General features: G+C 38.7%; 7 protein-coding genes across 7 annotated transcripts in view; 4 read left to right on the top strand and 3 right to left on the bottom strand.

Annotated features, from left to right (window-relative positions):
- Nucleotides 1-1,109: 1,109 nt before the first annotated feature.
- C922_00135 (ATP synthase (C/AC39) subunit) lies at nt 1,110-2,258 on the bottom strand (the record flags this gene model as incomplete). The annotated part of the gene is made up of 1 exon (XM_008815752.1): nt 1,110-2,258. The coding sequence occupies one exon, from the start codon at nt 2,256-2,258 to the stop codon at nt 1,110-1,112; it is 1,149 nt and encodes a 382-aa protein (XP_008813974.1).
- A 2,505-nt stretch (nt 2,259-4,763) lies between these two features.
- Nucleotides 4,764-5,555, top strand: C922_00134 (hypothetical protein; the record flags this gene model as incomplete). The annotated part of the gene is made up of 4 exons (XM_008815751.1): nt 4,764-4,841; nt 4,933-5,016; nt 5,222-5,324; nt 5,440-5,555. The coding sequence occupies 4 exons, from the start codon at nt 4,764-4,766 to the stop codon at nt 5,553-5,555; spliced, it is 381 nt and encodes a 126-aa protein (XP_008813973.1).
- Nucleotides 5,556-6,783: 1,228 nt separating this feature from the next.
- On the bottom strand, nt 6,784-8,892 carry C922_00133 (hypothetical protein; the record flags this gene model as incomplete). Its single annotated transcript, XM_008815750.1, has 1 exon — nt 6,784-8,892. One exon carries the CDS (start codon nt 8,890-8,892, stop codon nt 6,784-6,786), a length of 2,109 nt encoding a protein of 702 aa, XP_008813972.1.
- Nucleotides 8,893-12,576: 3,684 nt separating this feature from the next.
- On the top strand, nt 12,577-13,401 carry C922_00132 (hypothetical protein; the record flags this gene model as incomplete). Its single annotated transcript, XM_008815749.1, has 1 exon — nt 12,577-13,401. The coding sequence occupies one exon, from the start codon at nt 12,577-12,579 to the stop codon at nt 13,399-13,401; it is 825 nt and encodes a 274-aa protein (XP_008813971.1).
- Nucleotides 13,402-14,496: 1,095 nt separating this feature from the next.
- On the top strand, nt 14,497-17,004 carry C922_00131 (hypothetical protein; the record flags this gene model as incomplete). The annotated part of the gene is made up of 1 exon (XM_008815748.1): nt 14,497-17,004. One exon carries the CDS (start codon nt 14,497-14,499, stop codon nt 17,002-17,004), a length of 2,508 nt encoding a protein of 835 aa, XP_008813970.1.
- Nucleotides 17,005-17,488: 484 nt separating this feature from the next.
- C922_00130 (hypothetical protein) lies at nt 17,489-18,610 on the bottom strand (the record flags this gene model as incomplete). The annotated part of the gene is made up of 1 exon (XM_008815747.1): nt 17,489-18,610. The coding sequence occupies one exon, from the start codon at nt 18,608-18,610 to the stop codon at nt 17,489-17,491; it is 1,122 nt and encodes a 373-aa protein (XP_008813969.1).
- Nucleotides 18,611-19,752: 1,142 nt separating this feature from the next.
- C922_00129 (ribonuclease Z) overlaps nt 19,753-23,379 on the top strand; it is a gene marked incomplete at both ends in the record, with an annotated part of 4,579 nt that continues 952 nt past the window's right edge. Inside the window, 5 exons of the mRNA XM_008815746.1 lie at nt 19,753-21,755; nt 21,982-22,234; nt 22,448-22,583; nt 22,723-22,797; nt 22,931-22,989. Of these exons, the coding sequence (XP_008813968.1) occupies nt 19,753-21,755; nt 21,982-22,234; nt 22,448-22,583; nt 22,723-22,797; nt 22,931-22,989 (2,526 nt within the window). The remainder of the gene's footprint in view (nt 21,756-21,981; nt 22,235-22,447; nt 22,584-22,722; nt 22,798-22,930; nt 22,990-23,379) is intronic.

Raw genomic sequence — 23,379 nt, 5'->3', positions numbered from 1 at the left:
TAGAGTCCGTATTCATATTTCCCGCTTTTTTTTTGTGGCGTAAAATTTTTGATATATGCGTGTCTATATCAAAATGCTTTTACTTTTCTTTTTGAACCCTCTTAAGAACCTTTTGAAAAAAACTTACGAATAATTTTAATTTCTGCCTAAAAATATCACCACCCCAAAGATAGCTCCTTTTATGGACATATGGCACAAATGTAATAAATGAGTTACCGTTGAACGCTTGGTTTTGCCCCCTTATGGTATGTTACCCCAATTGGGCGCTGTGTCTAATGTTATGCTTCTCTCCAGCTAGTAACGGTAAACTGTACGTTCGCTTCGTGAAATGGGCCTTCTTACGTACGTTAAGGCGTGTACCCATCCACGGACACATGCACTTGTCTATAAGACCACATCCGTGCTGCGGCGCCCCTTCGAAAACACTCAATGTGAAAGCACTACGGTGAGTGACTTTTTTCCAGATTAATTATTTTCAGACAAATTACAAAGGGGGAGGAACGTAAAAAACGGGCGTTGATTGGTATAAAAAAAAAAATATGCCTATTTAATTTTTGCCCATATGATATGCGTTACCTTACATATGTGCGCGTGGTAAAGCGGTGTGCGTACATTAACATATAAAGAGAAATATACATGGAAAAATAACAAAAAAAAAAAAAATAAATAAAATAATAATTCTAATAATAATAATTAGAATAATAATTATAATATACGAAATAGCATGAAGTAACGTAGAGTAACGTGGATCAGACCCACATCAGAATAAAAGAGGGAACAACACAAGGGGGAATATATTTTCATGAGTGAAACAGACTTGGACGTGGGGGGTTACACAAGACGTTTAGGATGATGAGGTTTTAAATTAGTACTTAAAAAAAAAATTAATGAACAAAATTTGGAACAAAAATTTTGGTGGGGGCTCGCAAGCGCTCATGCATGTGGATGGGCATAGGACAGGCAGTGCGTCCACGGGCACACCGATGGGTGGGCAGCAGCGTATTTCACTGCCGCATTGCGGCATTGTCCCATTACCGCCCCACACACATATACACGCCCGTGCCCCGCTTCATCCTTTCGCCCCTACCCTCTCCTGAATTTTAAGAATGCTAAATTTGCGGCTCAAATATGGGGATGATAGTATCGATGCAGTCCTTCCTATTCATCAAAATCATGTCTGAGATCCAAACAATGTTTCGAATTTCTTGTTCTTTTAACTTTACCCAGGCATAGAAAATCCCAAAATGACAATGTTGATCAAACGCCGTTTCACACAATTTCACAAGCTTAACATAGAGCAAATCTTCCAAAGACTTTATCTTATGATCAACAATTTTATTTTCATTCATATTTTCATTTTTGATATAAAACTGTTTGCATTCTTCGTACAAGTTGTAGTAAGTTGGATAGTTTTCCAAGGCAGCCTGAACCGTTTCATTATTCCAGCATTTTCTAATTCTGTCTGTTCCTTCCGGGTATAGGTAGCCAAAACATGGGAACATATCATTTCTATCTTTTTGCAGCTCCAAGCTTAGACTAGAATTTATTGTATTCAATGTAACTGATAAGACTCGAAAGTCTGCAACGCTTTTTAGTATGTGACCCATGACTTCCTCCGTCTTTCCGCCTAACTTTCTTATGAAATCGTAAAAATCTTCCAGCCATGCTTTCTTCAACGTGTTTCTTAAAATTTCAATGTCCATTTCGTTGAGAATAGTTGTCACGTTGTTCTTTTCGTTGGACGCGTTGGCAGAGATGTACTTGTCGAAATAAGTTCCTATCGGTGTTTCTATGAGGAGCACTTTTAAAACATCATCATGAGAATTTTGTACATCCATGGTGGTAATAGCTTTCATTTGTGGAAAATATCCTAAGGGGTCTACTCTTGATAGCAATTCCTCCGCTGGCTTCTTATTCAACGTGCCATGTATCAAACTTATTACATTGTCAATCATTTTCTCCTTTGCGATGTAGTCTAGAAATGTTCTCAGCGGTTCTTCTGCCTGTGCTCTTATATAATTGAATTCGTGGGCCATTTTTTCCTTACATTTTTGTGCAATGGTTGTGACTGCAATGGGTGAGGGTTCATCCATCATGAACGATCCATAGTCCGTGTCTTCTAAAACGGATTTCAAATCTTCGAGCGTGTCCACCTCCGTCAGTTTTTTATATTCCTCTGGGGTTAAAAAACTGCTGCGGAATCCTCTCAACAAGGCTTCCAAATAGCCATTTTTAGAGTTATAAAGGCACAATTCCATCCTGAAGGAGGGGTTAAAAAGGGGCACATGTATGTAGTGTCTACATATGTCTTCATACACTATGGCGTGTGCGCGTTAACGAATATCTTAATCGCTGCTGCGGTCTCTTTCTTTACTGCAGTACTTTGTTCGTCCTTGTGTAGGCCTGTTTTGTGGTGTCCCTTGACATGAAAAGATTTCCCCACTTTGGAAACATTCAACGGCCGTAATGCTAAGCGTAGAGTGCTATGCGCTAAGTGATACGCTCCAAACGCTGAGATTGTTCCCTTCTGCCGGTACAATTCTTAAAAATGTAGGATAAGGGTCCTTTAAGACATAGAGATAACCGATACTTGATGGCTTTTCTTACAATTCTTAAATTAAAAGCTTTTTTTTCTTCTTTTTTCGTGTGCAAAAAAAAAAGAAAATGTAGTAAATTTCTTGCCCCTGCCCAGTTTTTAAAATTTGAGAAAACCGAAAAATGAAATATTTTTATACTTTCACTTCAAGATGATGCAAATTAATCACATATTTTTGAAGGTTCTGTTGGACTGGGGAAAATCAAATACGTACGAAAATTAAATCTATGGATATTTTCAATTTTTACGCATTATGTATGTAATAATAATGGTACATATTTTTGCTAGGACGTTTTCTTTTTTTTTTTTTACATCATCTTTTTTGCGCTAGCGATGAGATGAGTAAATTTATCCCCCTTACGTAAAATGTCATGTAAAAGCGTTAAAAGAGTATATACTGATGATGCATATAATGTCATGAACGAAATGTACGCAAACAACTTTATCACATTTTTTTGCATGTCAGTTCTCAGCGCTGCTTTTATTCACATGGAAGAAAGAACAAATGAAATTTTTGAAAATGTTTTGTATACACATTTATTACATACTCGTAGAAATTGTTAACTTGAAAAAATGCATTTTTATTTTTTTTTTTTTTTTATGCTGGGCATTTAAAGTAGGCAATTTTTGATTCATAGACTTTTTTGCCCGTTTTTTTTTTTTTTTTTTTTTTTCATACATATAAGGCATTACGCGCATATATACAAGGACATGAATTATGCACATATGACAGATGCCATGACAAACCGTTTGTAGTTACGTGTTGGGATAAGAAGCAAAACCATCACTACATGGCACTTCTGTTACGCAAATTTTCATATTCCCAATTTTGCCAATTTTTTCCATAAGAGGCCACTTCATACATGACCCTTGCGTGTTCTCATTTCGGAAAAATAATTTCAGCAATTTATTTCACGATATTTTTTTGCTTTGCGAAGGGAAAAAAAAGGTGGAGACTTATCTTGATGAGGAAATTCTGTGTGCGCATTTTTCCATTCTCCTTGTCGTTTTCTACATTTAACCACTTCTTCCTCGCTGCGGCGGTTTTTGTACAACACGGCATTTTGCTTGCTGTCCAAGAGCCCCCTTTTGAGGTGTTATACAGAAATCGGCGAGAAAAAAGGCAAAGAGGGACAGGCGGTGCAGACATAGCGGGTGCTGCAAATCGTGCAAACATAGTAATTGCTCCTTGCGCTTCCAATGTGCGAGGACGCCTTAACAAGGGAAAGCCATTTGAATACGCAGACAAATGTAAAAGGGCACATGGACGCAACTGTTCACATGCGCCATCGTCGGACAGAAGCCGGGGAAATGCCGAAAAGTGAAACTGTTATTTCTTAAACATTCTTTAGACATTTTTTTTACACTTTCTTGGCACTTTTTTATTCACTTTTTTTTACACTTCTTTGGTTATTTTTTTAAAATTCTCTGCGCGCACTTTTTTTTACCTTGGCCCATTTTAAAAAGCAAATAGAAATTCAAACTGTGCGTTGTGGTTTCAACGAAGGGATGCTCATCTGTATTGCATAAGTGTGGCAAAGGTATCAAAGGGTTAGTTCTTCCGCAGGAAAGGGGAAATATAAAATTTTGTACCAACAAATAGCCATCCATTTTAGTGCTTCCTTTTTTTTGACAATAAAAATAAAGCCCGCTCTGCTCTCCCGCGATGTCTTCTCTAACTCGTCTGTAGACACTGTCGAACGTCATTACAAAATGATGACAAAGAAGAAGAGCATTTGAAACAAAAAGGTTAATGAAATTTTCGATGCGATATTCCGCCGTTAGCTAAGAAGGCATCCGTTTCTACGTTTTCATGTTTTGATGGTTTGATGCGTTTCCCTTTTTAAGAATAAAATTGCAATTTTATTCCACATTTTGTTGCTTCTACAGAAATGAGACATTTCCCCTGTGCTAGGGTTATATTATGCACAACGATTAGGAGAAAAAGCATTACGCAGAATATAAGTACTGAAACGTTTTAACTAAGTGCCAAGTTGGGACCCTCCTTTTTTTTGTTTTTCTTTCAAATAGATCTCAATAAATGTCCATAGAAAAAATGAATGGTATTATACTTTAAAAAAAAAAAAACACGAAAAAGCGCTGCACAGCTTTGTTACTTCACCCGTTCCTCCACGCGTTTATGTTAAACTGAAAAATTTTAAATTGAATGCCCATTCCATGCCATAAACATTTTGTAGACGATCTTAAATACATCAAAAGAAAAAATATAGCCGAAATATTTGAGGTAGCAAAATAGTCAGAAGAGTAAAAATGAAAAAACTAGCAGAGCTGTTTCTCCACACCTTTGCTAATTAACACCTTCCACATTTTTGAAGGGACTTTTAGGTTACGTTTATTTCGAAAAGCCGCAAAACGTAGTGGAGTCGTTAATTGCACAGCTGAAAAAATTAGAGAAGGAAGTAAACAAAATAGGCACGAATATGCAGAATAAGGGAAAATACGAAAAAGACGCACACTGCAGAAATTGGGTGCCTTGTTTCGCCCATCCTAGTAGATCGCACTATAGGGGGTGTTACTCTTCGGAATATATAAGTACAAATGCATACACACACATATGCACACTTCCGTGCGTTTATTTATGTGCCTCTCTTAACCCCTCCTCAGAATAACTTCAAAAAAGTGTTCGATGCGGAAGACATAAAGGCAGTGTACAACTTTTTAAATTTACAAAATGAGAAATGTATATCTAGAGAAAAGTGCATCCTAGGTTACCCACAATTTTGTTTTTCCCATTCGTCGTTATTGCACGCTGCTCTACTTTTATTTCCCTGTTACGAAGCACCACACTTCGTTCTAACCGCGCTTCGTTTTCACCACTTAAGGCCTGAGTCAATTCGTGCTAAACAATAAGCAGAGGGAGGTTATGGAAAGTGAGAAAATCGCCAGCGACGTCGACCTAGAAGTCTTCACTTCTTACGCGTTAGAAAAGAAAAAGTGAATTACAAAACAGCGTCGATTGCATATCGCCATATTTGCATGATGTAAGATGTTGCGCCTTTTATTAAATTGTAGTGAAACATATCATGTGCAAACTTTTGATTGTATAATATGGTCGCGCTTTTTTCCCTTTTAGTGAAAAAATCATTAATTTGTAAACAGACGGAGTTGTCGAAGAGGGAGCTCTTTAAAGAAGTGGTAAAATACGTTTAATCTGCTCAGAAGACATGTTTCTGGTTTGAAAAAGGTTCACTCGATTGCTGAGCCCCCCCGGAAGGCGCGGCTTTTACCAATGCGATTTATTTGAACGTGTATGTTTCTGATTTTATCATTATGTGCGACTTTTATACTTTTATGCTATACCTCTTGTCAACTCGGCAACATGGAGATAGAGAAAGAGTGCGACACTAAACACGGTGCACAGGCCTTTTTAAACATATCGGTTGAGTGCGCGACAAGCAACTTAGTCCACACGACGAAAAATTAAGTCCACATCTGGAGGGTAACTTTTATTCCCTCATTAGATTTGACAACAGATAGGCAAGAAATGGCAGCATTTGCAAAAGGTTTAGTCTTAATGACTGGTTACGTGTGAAGTTATCTTTTTTTTTTTTTTTTTTTGCAACAGTTCCCCCATTTTTGATACTCTTCCTTTGTTCACACCGTGCCCTTTTTCCTTTTCCTAATTAACATGCACTTATGCTAAACTAAACCTGTTCAGTTAAACCGTTTTTAAAACAACCACTAAATCATAGACATGTGAATTTACTGGATGCATGTGAAGATGGGGGGCAAAATTAAAAGGGGGGAGATGTCACATTAATAATGTGGCACAGAGACGAAGAGGGGGTGATACATGGCACCGGGGGTGATGGAACAAACGGGGAAATTAAATAAAATCAGACGCATGGGGCATCGCATGCACAGTCTAGGTGTAATGCGTTTCTCTGTCTGCACATGAAAAAGGCACCAATTTAACAAGAAAGCAGTGTAGTCAAAGGAGTACATAACATAGGGAGGGTGCTAAAGGAGCAAAAAAAAAAAAAAAAAGAAGCTAGATGACATAGTAGTAATTACGATGTGGGCGAATTATTCAAAAATTGTAGCAAATCCAATGTGCGTAGAAACGAAATGGAACAGAAAAAAAAAAGGGGAAAAAAGAAATACTCCGTAGTGATTGGTAGATGACCCATAACCCACCGATGGGGAACTCTCTACCAATTGAACCGTTATGAAATCCTGCTGTCCTTCAAGTTAAACTCTTTCTGTTTGAGTTCTCTATTTTTTCTTATCTGATCATGCTTCCCTTGCATAGCTAGTTTGATTTCATCGCTAGTCAGAGTTTCATACTCTACGAGGGCAGAAGCAACCCTGTGTAGTTCATCAATGTGTTGATTCAGGACCTTTTTGGCTCTGTTATAAGACTCTAACAGTATTCTCTGAATAGATTTATCGATTTTGATTTTCATTTCTTCGCTAATGTTTTTTTTATCCTGCAAGAACATGGATATATTTTCTTCATTAATTCCTACCCCATAATTCATAACAAGAGATTGTGCTATATGAGTAGCCCTCTGCAAATCACTAGAACACCCAGTGGTCACATTATTCTTGCCAAAAATAATTTCTTCAGAAACTAATCCTCCCATGAGAATATCTATTTCGCTTTGTACGTCTTTGATTTTCTGGCTGTACTTATCAGCGATTGGGATTTTCCAAGTAACCCCCAGGGACATGCCTCTAGGCATAATGGTTGCCTTATGGACAGGGTCGGAACCTTTTGTGTAAAAATTAACTAATGTATGACCACCTTCGTGATAAGCTGTAATATTTTTCTCTTCTTCATTTAGGGGAGATTTTCTTTGCAATCCCACAACGACTCTATCAAATGCTTGTTCAATTGAATTCATATCTACCGCCTTCTTTCCTTCCACGGAGCATTTGATAGCAGCTATGTTCAGTATATTATTCAGATCTGCTCCTGTCATTCCAACTGTTCTTCTCGATAAGACATGCAAATCGACATCTTTTGACAGCACAATTTTGCTGCTATACATTTTTAAAATTTCATACCTACCTTTTATATCTGGCAATGGAACTACAATGGTTTTGTCCAACCTTCCTGGTCTTACCAACGCTTTGTCTAAGCTTTGTGGGAAGTTTGTTGCACAGATTACGACTATTCCTTCGTTCTGTTCAAACCCGTCCAATTCAACCAGTAATTGGTTTAGCGTCATTCTGACAGCACTATTATCTCGGTTGCTTCTTTTAGATCCAACTGCATCTATTTCGTCAATAAAAACGATACATGGTGCATGTTTTTTGGCTGCTTGGAAGAGCTCTCTTATCCTTCTGGCACCAACTCCTACAAACATTTCTTCAAATTCGGAGCCTGATGCTTGGATGAAAGGGACATTCGCTTCCCCCGCTATCGCTCTAGCAATTAACGTTTTTCCTGTGCCTGGTTCGCCGGACAGGAGTATCCCCTTTGGTAGCTTGGCACCTATTTTTGTAAATTTATCTGAGTTTTTTAAATAATCAATTATTTCTTCAAGTTCTTGTTTCACTTCATCACATCCTTTTACATCTGCAAAGGTGACTTTCACATTTTCCACCGGAATTATTTTCTTATTTACTACTCCTATACCTTTTTGCACATTCTGGGATACTCCCTCCAGGTATACACTTGCTGCCGCCACGAGAATTAAAAACCCGATGGTCGACTTGAGTAAACCCCACATGCCTCTTTTACTTCGATCCACTACAGACACTTTTAAAGGCTTCTTGGGGTCTATTTGTAAACTATAAATTTCATTGTGCACCCCTTTTTTTTTATCTCCATATTCTATTCTCTGAGCTGATTGAGCCATATTCGCGTAGCCAGAATCGGCGTTTAAATTCCCCGTATCATACACACCCGAACGATCATTATTGACATCATTTGAATGACCCGACTCGTCCATCAATCGCCTATATAACATGGGGTCGCTATCATACTTTATATTATCCAGGTTCGTGTACTTCAATTTATTTGTATACACTAGCGCCTTTATGTATTCCTTAGTTATGCTTTCATTTTTGATGTTATTGTTGCTCTCGTAGTGTTTTATAACTTCATTTGGATTGTGTACATTGGCTTCCTTATAAAACTGTAATATGAGGAAATTATCATTTGGCTTGTATCGGATTTCCCTCTTTAGTCTATCCAACCTTTCGTTTTTTAAGAGGGTAAAGCACCTTTTGTTGTTCAGGACACATTGCACGTTGGGCAGACTTCCCACATAGAGCATGTGGCTCCTCTTCAGGTGCACCACCACGATGTTCCGCAGCGGCAGCATTTTGTGCACGTGTTGCTTACGCGTTGACGGGGGCTATCCAAACGTTTATGCGAGCGCTATCACCAACCTTTTGACAGCTCTATCAGCAACGTTTTTTCCTCTTCTTTTTTTAGCTTCTCATTAAATTTCACGAATTGGTGGGACACAAAATATATACAAATGCAATTTGGCGGGAGAGCTGGACAGGCACCCTTTTTATGCTGAGCTATGCTCTGCACCGTCGCTGCGGTGTTTCCCTTTGTGTTCACTTCCGTTCTACGTATAAATATGCCCCTGGTCTTACGACAAATTAGCGCCTTCCCACTGCTAGCTGTTCTCTAAGTGTCCCCTATAGCCAATTTGTCATTCACAATTTTGTCAAAAAGGAGCCAATTTGTCATTCACAATTTTGTCAAAAAGGAGCCAATTTTATCTTTTTTTTATTGACAAAAATGTATAACCACGTTTTGGTTAATCATAAGCAACTGCGATAATGTAAAATTATACATGAAATGGTGTTATATAATTTTATGGAGGTAATTCTATGCAAAGATGGAGAAAAAAAAAAAAATTTAAATTATTCACATACAATTGACCAATCGCGCTTCAGATACACATATAAATGACATTTTTGCAAAAATATTTGTGACTCCTGAGACCATACGGGTTTGCAACAGAAGCAGTATATACATATAATTTTATGCAATTTTGAAGAGGAGAAAAAAGAAAGGGACCTCGAAATATATCCATACTCTTTCATCAAACACGAGTTTTTACGGGTTATACGAACATGTAGCCGATTTTTTCGCTTATGTATTTCTAGGCACATGCACACGCACTACATATAAGTAGGCATATGCTTAAATCAAATGTTAATGACGCGGCATCTATTTTTTGACACCCTACATTAACAGCTTCATCTGACGCGTAAAATGTGATGACAATTTTGTAAAAAAAAAGAAGCAGAAACGAAACTTCCACGAATTTTCTCCGTTCATTTTTATTAGAATCGTTATTGTTAATAAAAAGGCACTTATCCCCAAATGGCATATTCACAGTTGCCCAAAAGTGAAAATGATTTTTTTTTTTTTTTACATTTTGAATGGGATTATATTTGTCAAGCGCGCACAATTAATTTCCGTATCATATTTTGTATATAAAGAGCCAGCACTAGACGATATATATTCCCCTTCACATTTTTTTTTACATTCGATGCATAGCAGTGTGAGTTTTGCTTAGCTATTTGTTTATTTTTTTTATTTTTTTTTAAACCCTAATTATTAAGCTTGTACGCAGGGGCGTACAAATGATTATCCCAGTTACTTAACAATTGCTTCATACGTTTGTTAACCTTTCTGCTGATACTGTGGTAAGATCCATTCATTTTTGACAACGGCGATTTGTATATTTTGCCGAGGACGATACAACATTATGGCGAACGGGAAAGATTTTTTTTTCAGCCGAAGCGATATGTGTAAAGGTTGTGCATGTATGTAATAAATATGCCAACACGGTATTGTTCAAACATGCTCCTATATGTTCGTATAGCTCTTAAGAAACAGTGGCTTTCTTCCTTATTCCCATCACCCTTCACGCTTCATCTCACTGTGCCATGTGGAAGAGAGGAGATCTACACACATTAGCGAACACAGAGCTGTATATGCACATGTTTAGCTCTATATACCCGTGAACCATTTTTTATGCTTAATGGATGTAGAAAAGCCCAACTATAAATTATGATGAGCATTGCCTTTAATACGGAAACACATCGAAAGATTGTAGTAACCCCTCCCTTTTCCTTTCGTTCTATGACGTATGATAAATAAAAAAAAAGCGAAAAGTGTACGCCCCACGTTAAACATTTCTGCTGTGTTATGTCGGAACGCACCACGATGAGTACCCCACACTTGCATTTTAATGATGATACCGTACGGACGTGGGAACACTTACGTAGACATTACTCTATATGTTTGTGCCTAAAACATTCGACGATTTTCTCATTGGAGGTACTATTGATTCACGTTCCTAAGGCGTATACATCGTTGGGACACCCCCCTTGCCCGTAGCGCCATTTTAATTATAATTCTACAGATAGAACGATGGAAATTTCGGGCAGGTCAAAATAGTTCAATGCTTACTATGAGCATAAAATGGGGAAGGAAAAAAAGAAATAATAAAAATAATACACGAGTAGTAGCAGGAAGGTATAATATATATTATGTGTAACTGTTTTGTTTGACTTGTTTGGTAGGCTGCACCATTTCGCGTTCATCTGTACTCTTTTGGAGAACGAACGAGGATTTCCAAGGTCGCCCTTATCGCGGTTGTTTATATGCCTTTAACTTTTTTCCGCATGCGTGAGGAATAAAAAGGGGGGTACATTAAAAAGGATAAGTGGAACTGACATGGATGAAATGCCTTTTTGGATTTTCTTAATTCTCTTAATTTTCCCTTTTTTCTTTCCATTTGGTAAACGTGTTCCTAAAGAATTAAGGCTCTATTTTTCACTGGTTTAATAATCTGCTCGGTCATGTGTTTGTAACCTTCGCTTGGGGAGGTCAACCGCAGGGTAACGGTTACGGGGTGGACTTGGGTATTTTCCCAATTTTTTGCGGTCACTTTTCGCTTTCCGCCGTTCTCTGCGAACCATTCACACTTCGCAACAAAAATCGCAACACACAAATGTATCTCCGAATTTTTTCTTTCAGAACTGTGCAAACGAGTTATCGAATTCTGTTGCGGAGAAGGAAAAAAAAAAAATTCAAATTTTCAAATTGTGAACTCCACACTGTGAACTCCAAATTGCAAATTACCATTTCCAAGTTCCGCTTAGTCCGCGGTGTAACTGGAAGATGGTCAAGCAAGGGGCCCGAAATGTCGAAACAGCTAGGCCTCCGTGGAAAGCAATCAGCGCGCAAACGAAACGTGTATACATGAAGTGAATACGTTTTCCGTGCAAATAATTCCCTTTACGCATGATGTACTCTTGTGTACTTATTTCAACTCGACGTGACGCTTGAAAAATAGCAAAATGCCAAGTGAATAAGAGCACTGGGTTATCCGTACGAACGGCATTTATTCATTTCCTCTTCCATTTGCAGCATTTCCATTTTGAACTGAACAGTATTATATATATATTTGTACATCCCCGTTGTACACTCGCTGTGTACGTGGGGCAGTGTACAATATGCTTTCCTTTTTTTTTTTTTTTTTTCACAAAATAGTTCATGGAGAAGGGCTGCTTTGCGCATGGTCAGAGATGCGACTGATTTTTAAAACCTCAAGGGGGGAGATGAACTGGAACGCCAAGCTTCATACATAGCAATAATAATACATGTGGTGTGTTAATGTATAAGGTCCTTCTTTTTTGCTTACCGCCAGGGAAGGTATGCCTTTTCAACCGATTAATGTTACTCCTCTGGATCCAGATAGACGCACATATGTATGGACAAATGCCCTCTCGTGGATTGACTCAAGCGAACACATTTAAGTATTAGCCAAGTGTTTAACTTTAATGATGCGTATGGTGAAGGAACACATAGGAAGGAAGCAATTCATAACAAAAGAGAGATAAGTACATATAACAGCACAACTGCGCAAGAGTGTATGTGTGTATTTATAGTTACACAAAACAGTGTTGTGCAATCACAAGGAGTGCAAAGAAAAAAGTACGAGGAAATTACATCACACGGACCAAGTGACAAAATGCTGCATAAGAGCGAGAAGCATACGATGCTACAATTTTTAAGAAATGGAAGAAATGATACCTTTAACATTTTTTCAAATGTTTACGAAAAAGGTGGAAACAAAATATTCTTAAGGACATACGTAACTGCTACCCATCATATGGAGAGCTGCATTATTAAGCGGAGTGGATTATTTTCATCCATCATAAATACCAGCAAGAAGGACAACCAAGTTTTCAAAACAAGTCTGCTAAAATGTTTTGCAACAACGAATGGAAATGCTAATGGCTTATCACAGCAATGTTCAAAAAATGATGTGTCCATTCTCCAAAACCCCAATGTTGTCATCTTGTTCAATAAAAATGAAAGAGAAACAATAGGGCAGAAGTTATATAGGTATTTAGACATAACCGGATTTTTGACAAGGTATAATAACAGAAAGGAATGGATCCTCGATTTAGAGCCATATTCTAGATTAACCACAGTCATGCTAACTGAATACGAAAGGAAGTTAATGATATTTTTAAAATTTCACGTTTATTTCCTATTCGTAACTTGCCTATATTTATGGTACCATGCACAGGTTCATTTTACAATGAAGCCTCCATGCCCCAAACCTTATGCATATGGACATTTGGATGGAAGAAAAAGAGACTTTACTTGGCATGGTAAACTATTTTTTATTTATCCCAAGATGAGGTGTAAGGAATGTCGTTGGTTGGATGTCCAATGTAAGAAAGAATGCTTTGAAAAATTGAAACAGGAGGGACACAAGTTTTTTATAAACAATGGGGACCCCCTTTCTGTCCCGAAGACTGTTTTGTATCCATCTCATTTTCAGTAAATTGCTGGATTGAAGTTTGCCCGTGCTTTTTCGTGCAAGTCCCAGTTTGCTAGCGCGAGTGGGTGCGGATATGGGAGAATATGTGCCTCCTTATGCTTGGCAGCGCAGGGTGGATCAAGTCAACTGCGCCAAGGTATGGCGCTTTCGCAGTCGCCAGGTTATGTAACTAGTTACGTGCACGTGTGTACGTTATATAAACACACGCGCGCTTTTCAACCCATGTTTATATACCGATTTATTCAAAGCGCGTGTATTTTGGTCTGCTCTGCATTGTCAGCCCGCGCTGTGTACCATAACCTACAATCAATCGTTTATATTTAATTAGATCAATTCGCTGCAAACTTATCTAAGGCAAGGAATCGGTCCGTCATTTATTAATGCGCGAACTGGTTGTTATGACTCCCTTCTTTCGACATTTTTTAAAAAAAGAGGCACCTATGTATAGTAAAATATGTTAGACTTTTTAGAGGTGGAAAATGCGTAAAATTCTGTAACCCCCATTGTGAGGAAACCAATTGAAGAAGCCAATATGCAAAACTGCTCAGCCCTTATGTACCTTTTTATTTTTATTTTTTTCCAAGGCACACGTTCGTTGCGCATTTTTTGCGTTTACCAAATGCGGCGCAGAGCTATTTTGGAAATATTTTTTCGGATCTCGTTTGCGAACCTATCTTCCGATTGGCTCTTTTGAATCGCTCCTTTGAATGGCTCTTTTGATCCGCTCTTTTAAATGGCTATCTTGCAGCGGTTTGCTCAATTGTAGCGCATTTAGCCGGGGAAATAATTTCCGCGCGTCCCCAAGTTAACCCGTTGACCCTTTTTAGAATGTATAGAAGTACACGGTAGGGAGGGGAATTTCTTGCCGATTCAGCCCATGATGCACGGGAACGTAGCTGAGCACATAACATGTACATCCGCACACATGCGTGCGCACGGGTGTGTAGTAACCCTGGGGTGTATGAGCGGCATCGAAGAAAGACCACTCCATTTTAGCAAGCAACGCAAAGTAGTATGCTAACCCTTTCCTCGTTTTCCGATGCGGCGAAAGAACCAATTGGTATTTTCGCATCGCCGATCGAATCAGCGATAAACTAAATGGACGACGTACAGATATGTGAAGACCCCAACTCGTTTGGGAACGGAAATGGGCTAAATGACGAGTTGAGGAACTTTAAAAATTTTGGGAGCACCTTCAACAAGTACAGCGTTCTATACGATGAGGAAGATAACGAGTTGAAAGAATTAGATCGCTTCGAGAATATGTTCAAGGAGGCAAATGTATTCTTCGCACATTTCGAGAATATTCAAAATGACTTAAAAAAAGTTAACGAGTTAGACAAAAATGCAGAAGAGAAAATCTTGGAAAGTAGCAAAATGACAAGCGAGATTGTTGACGAAATAAACAAACTGAAGAAGCAAAAATATAGCATCAGGAAGAAAGAAAAAATCTACGACAAAATTTTAAGGCAATACAGTTTAAGTCCCCTAAGCTATAACAATTTAACGGACCTAAATGTTTCGCTAAATATTGCATTTTTTGAACACTTAAAACAGTTTGAGTACACCAAGGAAAATATAAGAAAGTTGCTAAACGAGAATTCAACGGACAAAATAAACAAATTTTACTCCAAGCATTACAGCAAGATATTGAATAAGGCTTGCAAGAAAATGTGCCTTTACGTGATCAAAGAGAATAGCAATTTTTACAGAAGGGGAAACAAAGTTACCGATTTATTGTTGTGCCCCATTTCGGAAGAAAAAGAAAAGAGAAAAATTATGATAAAAAATTATGTCCAGAATTTTTCCCCTTTGACAAAATTGTGCTATAAAATTATTATCGAAAATATGGAATACTTCAACATGTGTCTAACCAATTTTTTGCACTTTAGAATAAAGTTGCTAAAGAGAAATTACAACCAACTATTTAGCAGTCATGGTAGTAAGATAATGGGGAGGAACAACACAGAGGGGGCGTTCCACTCCATAGATGATTCAATAGAAATATTTAAAAACTTCTTTTCAACAATGTACTATTTGATAACGTCGGAGGATCACTTCTTCAAAATCCTGCTTCTCTTCAATTATTATTATACCAACGTAGCAATCCCATACATAACTGCTCACGTGGAAAATATGCATAACAATTTATACACCATAATTGACTCCTTGTATGTCCCCTACAAACATTTTTTAGACACAAATTTGAGTAGCTACCCGAAGAGTTACGATACATGTTATGAACTGTTTCACATGGTAAACATGTTCATTTTAAAATTGAAAGAATTTCAAGACGATTGCGAAATAACGCAAGATGTCAAAGATATAATTAGAGAAAATTCCATCGAAATGATACGTTTTAATCCAGACTTGCATGGTAGTCAACCCAGTGGTTCCAACTTACAGAGTGGAGTCCCTCTCCACGAAAATTCATTCTTAGAAAATTACAAAATTAATCTTGGAAAGGGAATTCAAAGGAGGAATTCCATTTTGTGGGACCTTCCCAGCAGCATCCCAGATGGTGCCCAGAGTAAACTTGCCAGCGAACACCGCACCGATCAGACAAACGAAGAACAGTTGTTAAGCGGTGAACCAGTGAACGATCTAAACACGGAATATTCTCAAAAGGGGGCAGATATAGACGAAATAAGAAATGTGGGAATTGTCCCAAATATGGTTGAAGAAGATGGATCTGTGGATCAAGCGGAACGTGCGGAAGGAAAACGGCACAGCGCGAATGAACTCGCCATTCCTCAGCCGGATGACGGGGCGAGAAGCAGCGTGGAGGATGCCCAAACAGGCAGGAGTAGAAGCGAGTTAGGCGAGAAAAATAGCGGGGTAGAAAAATACAACTGCAAGCTGCTAGACTATACCCAAAAAATACATAAAAATATAGAGAACGAATTCATCGCGGTGTGGCAAAAAGACGTTGTCACCTTCTACCTTAGTAAAATCACCAAAGTGGACGAACCCAATTATTTTGACAACACACTGTCAGTCATAAAAAAAATATTCAGTGCCTTAAATCATGTATACTCTATATACAGAAGAAACAGTGCCCTATTCGGCTCCCACAGCAACGAGCAAAATTTTCAAAACGTCCTTGACATCACAATAAACCCCCTAATAAATAACTCCTTAAAAAATAAAAATCAGAATATAGAAGGAGATTACATATTTATTATAAATATATTTATATTTATGCAAGAAAATGTAAAAATGTTTGAAGGCTCCTCTAAGTACTACGATTTGCTGGGTATAATTATCGATGAAAAAATGGAAAAAGTCTTGGAGCTAGAAAATAAAAATTTATTGGCCACCTTAAAGTTAGACAAAATTAGGAAAGGGGAGGAAAGTAACATAAAGGAAATAAAACTCATTTTGGAAAATTTCTATAAATTTTCTTTTTCGGAGAAGTTTAATCATTTCCATGTGGTGAACAAAATTCAATCAAGTCATGTCAAAAAGGATATGCAGTTGACCATATTTAATAACATACATAAGGAATATGTACACGTGTACGAAATGTATTCCAAAAAAGTGAACATGCTTTATTCGCCCGATCAAATAAAGGATGTCCTTTTGAAAAATTTGTCAGTTATATGACGCACGTGCTGTACTACGATGCAGTGGCGCGCATGTGTGTGGGTGTCTGAAGAGAACCGTTTTGGTCTATATTGGTACACTTCTCTATGTCGCGCTTTGCGCCCACACGGGAAAATTTGCACAAAAAAAAAAGAGAAGCGGAAGACGGATCAGAAGTGAACAAATGGGTAATACAACAGTGGCTGCTATTGTAGTGGTCTCTATTGCAGAGGTCGCCATTGCAGAGATCGCCTTTGCATAAGTCGCTACTTACTTCGCGCGCTGCACAGCTCTGGGCAAATAATCAAAATGATCTGCCTCCACATTGTGGCCATCTTTCCTCTTTGAGTCCCTGCGCGCTTAGGAATTCACGCGTGCGCATCTTCTCCGATCGTGCAGGTGGCTAATTTTCGGAGTCGTACACACTGCTTCATGGGAAGCGGCATACATATATGCTTCTGTTTTTGTATTAACGGTGTGGGCATCCCCTCAAAATATGTTACCCCTACCCCTCACTCGATGACTCCCCATTTGATGAGGATTCCTCTGTTTTTTCCTTTTTTCGGCTGAGTAAGAAGCCCAAATTTTTAAAGACATTTGTAGTTTGAGATCGATTACTAGAGGAATTAGCCTCGATACCCGTTTTGGAGGAGCCTCGCGGTTGTTCCCCCTGTTCTTTATTGGGCAGATTATCGGAAAGGGAAAACGAATCATCTTCCTCGACTTTATAGGATTTCGAAATGCACGAAACTCTCGATTTTATATGTCCATTTTTAACTGACCAGGCGTAAACATTGATCTTTTTTCTTTTCCTAATTCGCGGCTTGTCATCTGCATTATATATGTGCTCATTTGTCTCATCATTTATTCTGTAATAAATGGTGACGTGGGGAGTAGAGCAGGTGATGTCAACAACGAGCATCTTTTCCTTACCCTCCTGTATGGTGATGATTGGGGGGAAGCAAACAGTACTATATTTTTGCAGCTGAAATAGTTTGGACAAATGTATTTCTTCAACATTTACAAAATTTAAAAAATGATAATTGGGGTAATATTCTTGATGCATTATTTTGTCGTTTATGTTGTCGCACTCTGGTGGGGCACATGTAGTGTCTGCAATTTTTTGGGAGTAATTTAATAAGTCCTGGACGTTAACCGGTTTGGACTTTTCCTCCAATTTAATCCCCTCCAACCTCTTCTGTGCCAGTAACCAACTAGTTTCCATCATTTCTTTTATGTTCAGTAGGAAGTAAAATTTTTCCTTATTGTTTATCTTGTCGAAGAATTCTTTGTTGAGCTTAAACTGCATTTTGTTTTCTTCGTCCCCAAGTGGTTCGGAGCCCTCTAGGGGGGTTCCTTCCCCCTGTTCCGCGGATAGATCATCTGTCTCGTGGACACCATCGTCGTTGGTGTCCTTTTCGTGCGTGTCCTTTTCGTGTGTGTCCTCCTGGCTGCCTTTTTCGTGGCTGTCCTCCCTCAGCTGCCGTTCAAAATATTCGTCATATTTTGGACCCTCTTCGGGCTTGACAATGTCCTTCCACTTGCTTAAATCGTGCTTTTCAATTTTCTCCTTTATGGTCAGTACAACTTGGTGGAATTTCCCTTCATTTCGATATCCACATTCCATTTATTCCGTCGTAGGTGATCATAAAATGGGGTTAAATATGACAATGGGGATTGTGTAGATGGGTGTTCGATGATTCATAACATGTTCGGATGTTCCTAATTTTGCATCACTTCACCTCATTTGGTTACGAAAAGTGGGCGGTTAAAAAACTGCTCCTTAGGAGCTTCCACTCTGCTTATACCTTCTCTTGTTTGACAAACTCTACGCATGTTAACATTTCCCCACGTGTTAGCACTTGGAAGTATTTTTGCATAAAATTTTCCATTATTAAATGAACAATATAATATGGGCACACGTCCCTTACCCATGTTTTAACAATCGCGCCGTTTGTACATTGCTGCTTTTTTTTTTTATTTCTCGTTTTTTTTGTTTGTTATGAGAAGGGCGATCACTGCATCTGCCTTTTTTTCAGTCGGATTCGTATAATTCGAGGCAACTCCCCTCCCTGCAACAGATCACTCTTTAACCTTGTAACAAAGCCGCTTAAACAAATGGGTGCGAGGTTGTTGTAAAAAAAAAAAAAGGTGCGGGCGCAGTACGTCGTTCAGAGGGAGGTCCATCAGGAAAAGTATTCAAACCATAATCCTTGTCCGTACACTTATGTCGTTTATTTACTCATTTTGTGAGTGGTCATAATTTCTTCTATTTCGAATAAAACACGGGGTAGCATTTATCTTCCTCACTTTTTTTTTAACAGGGGAGGACAAGAAATTTTTCCATCTTAATTCATTCCCCTAACTCATCGTGATTTCTATTTAACTTGGCCCTAAATACCTTTTTTTTGTTTTACTTATTCGTTTCATTATTTTTTTTTTTTTTTGCCATAATTTGAAATGCTTGCGTCAAACATATATATGCACAAAGTTGCTAAACCAGCGTAGTCACGAATGATAGGATTTTCCGCACGGCGTCCAACCAGTGAAGACTTCTTCCCCGTGTGAAGCTGCCTTTCAAGGAGGTGCACTTGTGCGGCCATCTGTCAATCCGTTTTTCGAACCCATATTTGAACCTATTTTTAGAACCCATATTGCTTTAGTGCTTAAGCCCACTGCCGGATGCGCGAACAAGATAGCCAAGCCCACCTCAAAAAAGGGCTGCACCGAAAGAGGTCTCCATAAAAGAAAACAGACAAGCTACATAAAATGGAGATGTACATACAAATGGTAGGGTGTCACAAGCTTGCAGTGCCTCCAAGCCTGCGCCTATTTGTGAACGGAGAATTTACACTGTTTAACTGTGGAGAAAACATGCAAAGATTTTTGAACGAACATAAGTTACATGTCGTTAAAACTAGGAATATATTTTTTACGAAAATTAATCCAGAAACCATTGGAGGGTTAGTCGGTCTCCTCCTAACCATAGACAACATAGCAAATAGTGACATATCGATTTATGGACCGAAGCCGATAGAACAGATAGTTAACAATTTCATGTCTTCCTTTGCGAAACTGAAAAATATAAAATTACAAGTACACGAATTTTGTCAGAGTCTTCCATTCGTTTTAAAGGGGAACGTTGTTATAACGCCAATAGTGCTACAAGAAAAAGGAGAAAGTGACATGCCCAACCAGTGCGTAGAAGAAGTGAATCATATTGAAGGCAAAATAGCTCCCGAATCGGCTGACACGCATCGTGAGGCAACGAACCACTCACCTGAAGGGGGCGCAGTAAAACATGGCTCGTCTGGGGGAAGCCGTTTGGATAATTTTAAGAGGAGGAAGCTGCAGGGAGGGTGCACCCTGAATGGGGACAATCACAAAGGTGTCCACGAAAATGGCGAAGCAGACAAGAAACACCCCTCAAATGGAGAACATTCCCCAAAAGACACCCAAAATGGAGAAACTCACCGGAAACACCGCCCCAGTGAAGGAAATTCTAAGGAAAACCAGCTCGATAGAGAGCTTCTTTACGAAGAGGGGTCCCCCAACACTGCAGAAGACGAACGGAACGACGAAGGGATCAAACCAGAGAAGGGCCAAGTTAACAAAAAGTTCAGCACCATTTGCTATGCAATTGAGTGTCCTCAAACAATTGGAAAATTCCACGTCGAAAAGGCAAAGAGCTTAAATATTCCGCCAGGAAAATACTACGGAATACTAAAATCTGGAAAGCCTATTACGTTAAATAATAAAGTAATCAATCCTGAAGATGTGTGCGATAAAAACATAGACGGAAGGAAGGCCCTAGTTATTGATTTAGAGGATGTTGCTGATGTAAAATATTTGTTGGATGAACTTGCCACTAAGGGAAATTTTTATTTAAAAAATTTGGAATACATTTTTCATTTATGTGGGGAAGAAATTACTAATATGGACAATTATAAAAAATTTTTTTTAAGTTTAAAAAATGTGAAAAATGTTAAATGCAATCAATCCAGTAGTTCCTTGAAAGTATGCCCATTTGTTTCCACAGCATCATTGAACAACTTCCTTTCGAAATTATTGCCTACCATTTTTTTGAAGTACATAGCGGACACCCCCCTGTACGATCTTTGCCACGCATCACCAGATGATGATGATGGGAAGGAAGGTGGGAAATTGGCCTCAACTGAGAAGGAGGGTGGACCCACATGCCAAATAGGGAATTCCTCACAAAAGGAGAGCGCCTCATATGGTCCTACCGCGGGGGGTTTAAAAGAAATGGAGAAAGATGCGGAGAAAGAAGTGGAGAAAGAAATGGAGAAAGATGCGGAGAAAGAAGTGGAGAAAAAACTGGAGAAAGACGCGGCAAACCAAACAGAGTGCGAACAAGGCGATTCCTACCTTGTGTACAACCCCCTGAGCAAATTTGTTCTGCATCCGTTTCACAAAGTTAGCATAAGCACGGATGAGATGCTGCGCGAATTATATCCAACAATTTTTAATTCCGCGAAAATATCGAACGTGTTAAGGAATAATGAAGATTTACTGAAGCGATTTGAGCATTTTAACAATAGAGCAACACAGAGTTACTTAAAAGTTCCTTCCTTTTATTTTCTCGGTACCGGTTGTTCAATGCCCTCAACGTTTCGAAACGTTTCTGGCATCATTTTAAACGTTGAAGAAGACTTCAGAATTGTCTTAGATTTTGGAGAGGGCTCCCTCTACCAGCTCTACTGGATGAGCCAGTCGTGGCTCCACTTTTCCAAGACCATTAAGTCGATTAAGTAATCCACCTACGTTCCGCAGTGTATTTACATTTGTATTTCTCCACAAGAGTGCCCTGTGCGAATTGTTTAAGAGTACATTGCTTGCATTAAATTGGAAGGAGCGTATTTTTTTCTTTTTTTCCTTTTCCGTTTCGTAACATTTGTTACACCTCCGTAGACAGCACAGAGAAGATGCATAAATATACACCCCGTTTTACATTCATTTCTCCCCCTCAAACTGCAGAGTAGTATTCATTTCGCACGCACACGCAGATCACCACATGGGACTTTACTATCTACTTCATATGCGCAGAATCCTTTTTCCACACCTCGATGACCCGCTTATATTGATCCCGTCAACGCTAAAGAGTTGGATGAATTTATTTAGTGAACTTTTTTTTGACAAACCAGTGAACGTCTTGTACAATGAAGAAAATTTGGAAGTAAAGGAAAAACTCGGCGATGACGACAGTTTTGTATTTCTCCGTCCTTTTAAGGTACGGATGTTTTATAAATTTTTTCTATTCATAATACAGAATTGGATGCGTGTAACTGCGGCGCTTTGCTTGTTCCACCCCGTGCGTTCCAGGATGGCACATTTTACGGACACCTCGGAAAGGAAGGAGCATAATTTGCTCTGTAGAATCCCTCTACACCATTCCTCCGCATACTCCATCTGCACAATCTCTACGCAACATTCCCCCTCACAGGTTAAGCATGTTAAAGAGTCCTACGGAATAAAAATTGAACACGAAAATATCGGTTCCGTCGTTTACTCAGCGGACACAAGACCATGCGATAATGTCAAAATGTTCTCCAAAAACTGTGACATTTTGATACACGAAGGTAAAAAGAAAAAAAAAAAAAGTTGGAAAATGTCAAACTTGTGTACGAAGGAGGCACCTATAAGTGTTCCCTACGACATAGTAGGGCAACAAAATTAAGACCATTCCATTTATGTACATACCAATGTTAAAATTCTTAGCCACCTTTGATGACGAATTGCTAGACGAAGCCATTCATAAAAAGCACTCTACAACACATGAGGCTATGCAAATTAGTAAGAACAAAAAGAAAAAAAAAAAACACACAAACAACCACTGTTGTGATGTCGCATTTATGTGATTGCCCCAATTCATCATTTTTTTTTTTTTTAAATCCTCCACAAATAACTGCACACATTTACACCACAGGTCTAGAAGTCCAGTGTAAAACGTTAATACTAACTCATTTCAGCCAGAGGTACCCAAAGGTAATCCCTTTACATAAAAAAGACAAATAAGCTGCACACAGGGCAGAGGTGCCTGTGGGAATGCCTATATACAGACAGCTTCCCCGAAAGTAATACTATCAAATAAAAGGGGGTAAACTGCCACTCGTTGCAAAAATTGGAGCATACCACGGGGGAGGGATCACATTTCTGGTACATGTAGCCCAAATCAGCAACGTGATGAGAATATATACACAGCCTTTATTCCGTATCCTATGTGCGTCACGAAGTTTTAATGAAAAGGTGGTCCAAAAAAATGTTAATTCATTAAAGCATAATATGATGGGACTTATAACATGATGAAATTTATAATTACAAAAAAAAAAAAAAAAAAGCCAGGCGTGGTGGCGGGCACCTGTAGTCCCAGCTACT

The sequence above is a fragment of the Plasmodium inui genome, assembly GCF_000524495.1.
Source record: "Plasmodium inui San Antonio 1 unplaced genomic scaffold supercont1.1, whole genome shotgun sequence".
Taxonomy (NCBI): Eukaryota; Apicomplexa; class Aconoidasida; order Haemosporida; family Plasmodiidae; genus Plasmodium; species Plasmodium inui.
The sequence above is the reverse complement of the archived record's forward strand: the minus strand, read 5'-3'. Positions and strand labels throughout refer to the sequence as shown.